The sequence below is a fragment of the Rhincodon typus genome, chromosome 30 (genome assembly GCF_021869965.1).
Source record: "Rhincodon typus isolate 14 chromosome 30, sRhiTyp1.1, whole genome shotgun sequence".
Classification (NCBI taxonomy): domain Eukaryota; kingdom Metazoa; phylum Chordata; class Chondrichthyes; order Orectolobiformes; family Rhincodontidae; genus Rhincodon; species Rhincodon typus.
Window position 1 is genome coordinate 34167933 of NC_063361.1, and position 5695 is coordinate 34173627.

Sequence of the window (5695 nt, forward strand, 5' to 3'; positions counted from 1 at the left end):
AAAAAAATCTTTCCTAGAAAAGGGACTGGACCAGATATCAAAGTTGTTTATCTTTCTCTCTTTCAATGTTTCACTTATTTTTAATCTCTTTCAGTTAATACCATACTCCTCACATGTGGGACTCTTAGTTTCATTCCACTTTCTTTCCTTACTACAAATTCCAGGGTTGGAAAAAAAAATGACAAGATAAATTCAAGACAGATTTGTGTCCACCACACAAAGTTCCGATTGTAACTCTGTCTGACACAAGAAGATGACATGTTTATTGTGGGAAAAACACCACACTAAAATCTTGGCCACTTGGAAGGAATTAATTCATAAGTTTAGTTCAAGAAAGCGGAATAAATTTTAAGTTAATACCACACATGGTTGGCATTACCTTATCAATCATCACAGTTCATTTAAGTTTTGGCAAGAATACACAATTTTCTAGCGTTTTAACACTGTGGAAGGCTTAGTATAAAAGAATAAAATTAGACAAATCAAGAATCAGTTTAGCTCAAATGAAGGTTGCTTTTTTTCTCTGCATCCCAATTTTATTCCACAGATTCTGCCCATGCCAAAAATATACTCAGCAATGAGCAAAGCTCAACTAGCTCATGGTATCCTACCAATTGATTGGTGGTGCAGGCAGAGGAAGAAGAATGCAATGTACCTTTGTGTGCATTGTCGCCTAATCCCAAAACCCCTTTTAGAGACTGTTGAACAATAATTATCTGTAGAAAGCATTTGTGAAGATTGTGTCTTCAATAATTTCCCAACATTTTTTAGAAGATTCCATTGAAGTCAAACATTTACAATGGGCATAAAGCAGGGTACTTCTCTCCAGATTTTATTAGGTTTTCTTTTAAAACAAGATTCCAGAGTTACACTCAATGAAAAAATCAACTCCACTCCGACTGAAACACAGTAGGGCCTTAATTTTCCATTCACAGGATGTAGCTAGCAGTGTACACTGGCTGACATGCTGCACTCAAACTAACCATCTACCTCCTAACTCAGCTAGCAGTCCTGGAACTGGCACAGAAAGCAACCTTACAGACTCTTCCATAGGTCTAGTGGTCTACTGTTTGAATTAAAATTAAAGCCAAAGTACTGAAGTTCAATTCTTGGAATCTTTTTGATATGGACAACAAGCTGTTGAGAACTCATAAACATTCATCATCACATTCACCTTCCAAAGTCATTCCAAATTTTTTTTTTGTTCTGCTGCTCCTTATCCCATGCATTATGCATCTCACTATAAAGATTTGACCTCAATGGAAACTTTATATCTATTGTGAGAGTATTTCTATTCAGCTTCAAAGATCCATAAACAAGATTTTACTTGTGTGTGTCTCTTATAATGTGTCTACAGCCCACAACCTAATGGTACCTGACATAGACAAGTTTATATTATTCCTACACTGAGTCATGTGGCTTTTAAGAATAAATGAATGCTATTTTAACCATCAGTGTATTTCACACCTTTCAATTTAGTGAAAATTAATCAAATGCTTTGGGGTCATGACTTAAAGGTTGTGGAAAATCATTAAATTTGCTTCAATTACCGACTACCTTAAGAAAAAATATACCGACCTGCATTCAGTGACAAAGCTAGAAGTCTACAACTATATCTAATTGGATGGATCTGATGGCCATTACTTGTCCTCTGACGGTTATGAGGTAGATTGCCTACTTAAACGACTTGTCACTGGATATTATGTTTTTCTCTCTTGACTTCCCACATCCCATAATCAGACTTGCCTTTTGTTTGTCATTGATGAGTAATGGAATACTTTTACGTTGGAATCCAATTTTGCTGTTGTCCATAGTCCACAAACCCAACCATATTGACCACATCACCTTGTCGATAACCTGGCCAGCATTACATGTCTCCCTGAAACCAACCATCAGAAATAGAGTGAAAGCACAATGATGGGTTTTAGGAAGGGCAGGAAAGAAGAATCCACTCATTGTAGAGGGATCAAATTGGGAGGATCCTTCTCAAAAAGTTGCTAGTATAGTCATTCTACCATGAATAACAAGCAACTTGTCATCAGAAATAAGTCACAAACCCAAAACTGGTAGGAATCAATCTGTAACAGGATGACCAGTATAGATCTAAGTGGAAAGGGGTTCCAGATCTATACAAGAAACAGCTTCTCCAATCTCCCAGATGACATATTGTCAATATCTAGAGAGCATGTTTGGCCTGGTCCCCACATGGAACTGAGGTTTTGCTACTCTAAATTTTCCTTTACATAGTTCAAGTAGAGAAAAAAAGTCTTAAATTACACCAACTTATGCCTATTATTATAACTTCTTTCGACAATGTTTACTTAGCCTTCCACAGTTTAAAAAGTGAACAAAAAGTTGATCTAAACACAGCCACTCTTTGGCCTGGCATCTGTCTTCATTGTTGGGACGTGTCTGGCATATTTTGGTGTTTTCACTTCCTCCGAGGCTGGGACTGGTTGCTTTGTACCTTCTGCTGTTGCTGATGTTTGACTTGAGCTAATATTTCCCTGATCTTTCTCTGTGCTAGCTGTGAGGCAAACAGACAGATCAATTTTGTATTTAAGATAAAGGTTGTGGGAATTAATAAACACAAACCTTTGTCAGGAGTTCAATAGTGGGGAGAGTGTTAAAGAAAAGTGCACTCCTGTTAAATTTCAATCATTATATCTAATAATCTGGTTAATATGCTAATCAACTCATGTCATAATAAGGGCTGAAATTTGGATACAAATACAGTCTCGACCATTTAAATTGGAGACATTTAACACAGACTGGTCGCTTATATTGACCAGAGAAAGTAATCCCAATACTTGTTTGCATTAACGTCAATTTCAAAAGTTGCTAGTTTTAAATTTAGAACTTATTTCAAGCAGAAAATTAATGTTTGCTCACTACATAAATGCAGGGATATCTATTTCTTTAGATATATTGAAGCCAAACTAAAACTGGGCTTGGCTGAGTGAAGTTATTGCAGAAATATCAATGCTGCAATTTTGTTGTCGACATTAGTACATTCAAGGATGGCTAAGAACTGACAATAACATTACATCTTGCACAACAATACTAGACTTTAATTCTCATAAAAAGTCTTAATTCAACAATATGCTAAATTATTTTGAAATGTTTTCAATAAGATTTTTACTTTTATGAATGTAACCATTGCTTATAGCAAGTAAATCAAGTTTGAACACATATGCCTGCTACAGACTCTGCAAGCTGTGTCTTTTCTTTTAACACTCTGCCAGTGGAGTAATAATATAGATTCCACAAATTCTAGGGCCACGTAACTTAGAAAGTGTTTCAGGGTGTTTCAGACCAAGAAAACAATTCTTATTTACTTCAATCAATACAAAACTTCTCAACACATCAGGTAAAGAGGGGACATCCCTATTTCCCATTATAGAACTAAAGAAACTTGGATTTGAACCTGCGGTTATGTTCCTGAGCATTAATCCTGCTACATTCCACACCAACTAATGGGCAATGAAACCCCTCGTTTCAGAATCCTATGTTTAGCAGTACTCCGGCCCAAACATTAATGTTTTCCTCTCTCAATAGAAGTTTCCTCTTGAACCGTAGAATCTGTAGAGTGGCAGCAGGCCATTTGGCCCATTCAATCCACACCAACCATCTGAAGAACATCCCACCCAGACCCAAACCCCCCGCCCATCTCTGTGATCCCGCATTTCCCATGGCTAATCTACCTAGCCTGCACATCTCTGCGCACTAGGGGCAATTTAGCATGGCCAGTCCACCTAATCTGCATATCTTTGGACCGTGGGAGGAAACTGGAGCACCTGGAGGAAACCCACGCAGACACGGGGAGAATGTGCAAACTCCACACAGTCGCTCGAGAGTGGAACTGAACCTGGGTCCCTGGCGCTGTGAGGCAGCAGTGCTAACCACTGAGCCACTGTGCTGCTCTCCTGACCTGAGTATTTCCAGAATTTTCTGTTCTTACTTCAGATTTTCAGCATTTGCTCATGTATTAGTTCCCCAGGTCAGCAGTACTGTGGAACAAAGTTTTCCAGACCTTTCAAAGATCAGCGTTTAGAACAATGGGCTAAGTGGCCTCCTTTAGTGCCAGAAGATTGTTCTGGGTTTAAAGTCTGCAAATGCCATTTTACTTTGGTGAATGAAGCAGTTTAAGTTTCAATTTCTGACCAAAGGAAAATCATGCGCATATTTGCAGTTGTTATAATGTGTGATGATTCCCGTTACCAATCTCTCCCTGGTGAGTTTAGATCTTTTTCTACTGATAGAAAAATGGATATGGAGTAAATCAGAACTGCTTTCTTGTTTGGAGGATGGAACTAAAAAATTTCAGAAGTGCATGGCCCTGGAATTTGTGCAATCTATGTTATTATATCACCGACTCAGTATTTTCTGAGGACAGTCTGCCATGTATTGTTTCGCTTGAGCAGCACTCACAAAGTAAAATTGTGAGGAGAATAGTGGAGCCCAAATTCCTGGCCATTTAAAATCAGCAGATTCCTTTGCAACTCTCAACCATTGCTACCTGATTGTGCTTTGTGTAGAGCCAGGATACAAAAGCAATGGGACTAAGCTCAGAGAAGTAGTGTCGTGTCAAAAGGATGTTATAATGAACATTTTTCATTCCTTGGTTCGGCCTCAACTGGAGTATTGTGTCCTATTCTTGGCACTGCACATTAAAAAGATGTGAAGGCATTAGAGAGAGTGAAGAAACAATTTAGGAAAATGGTTCCAGAGATGAAGAGCTTCAGTTACATGGATAGATTAGAGAAGCAGGGGCTGCTCTGTTTAAAGGAGTGATTTGATGGACATTTTCAAAATTAGAAGGCATAGCCTAATTAGGGACAGTCAGCATGGTTTTGTGCAGGGCAGATCATGTCTTACTAACTTGATTGAATTTTTTGAGGAGGTGACAAAAGAGATGACAAAGGTGATCAATGAGGGTAGAGCAGTGGATGTTGTTTACAAGGATCTTAGTAAGGCTTTCAACAAGGTCCCTCAAGGTAGGCTTATCCAGAAGATTAAGATGCATGGGATCCACGGTCACTTGGCCACATGGATTCAGAATTGGCTTGCTTATAGAATGCAGACAGTAGTGATGGAGAGATGTTTTTCTAGCTGGCAGTCCGTAGCTGGCGGTGTTCCGCAGGGACCTGTACTGGAGCCTCTGCTGTTTGTGATATATATAAATGACTTGGATGAAAATGTAGATGGGTAGGCTAGTAAAGTTTACATACGATACAAGGATTGGTGGAGTTATGGATACTGTTGAAGGTTATCAGATGACACAGGAGCACATAGATCAGTTGCAGAAATGGGTGGAGAAATGGCAGATGAAGTTTAATCTGGATAAATTTGAAGTGCTGCACTTTGGGAGATCAAATGTTAAGGAAAAGTATACAGTTAATGGCAGGACCCTGAATAGCATTGATGTACATGAGGATCTTGGGGTTCAAGTCCATAGGTCTCTGAAAGTGGCCATCCAAGTAGATAGGGTGGTAAATAAGACATTTGGCATGCTTGCCTTTATTGGTCTGGGAAATGAGTACAAGAGTCAGGAAGTGACGTTGCAGCTTTATAAGACTTTGGTTAGGCCATACTTAGAGTATTGTCAGAGATAACAAGGTGTAGAGCTGGATGAACTCAGCAGGCCAAGCAGCATCAGAGGAGCAGGAAAGCTGATGTTTCGGGTCTGGACCCA

General features: G+C 39.0%; 1 protein-coding gene across 1 annotated transcript in view; it reads right to left on the reverse strand.

Moving 5' to 3' along the window:
• Window positions 1-248: 248 nt before the first annotated feature.
• Window positions 249-5695, reverse strand: part of LOC109914039 (insulin-like growth factor 2 mRNA-binding protein 3) — a 56697-nt gene continuing 51250 nt past the window's right edge. The window contains exon 13 of the mRNA XM_048614426.1: window positions 249-2527. Coding sequence (XP_048470383.1) covers window positions 2432-2527 — 96 coding nt within the window. The 3' untranslated portion in view covers window positions 249-2431. The remainder of the gene's footprint in view (window positions 2528-5695) is intronic.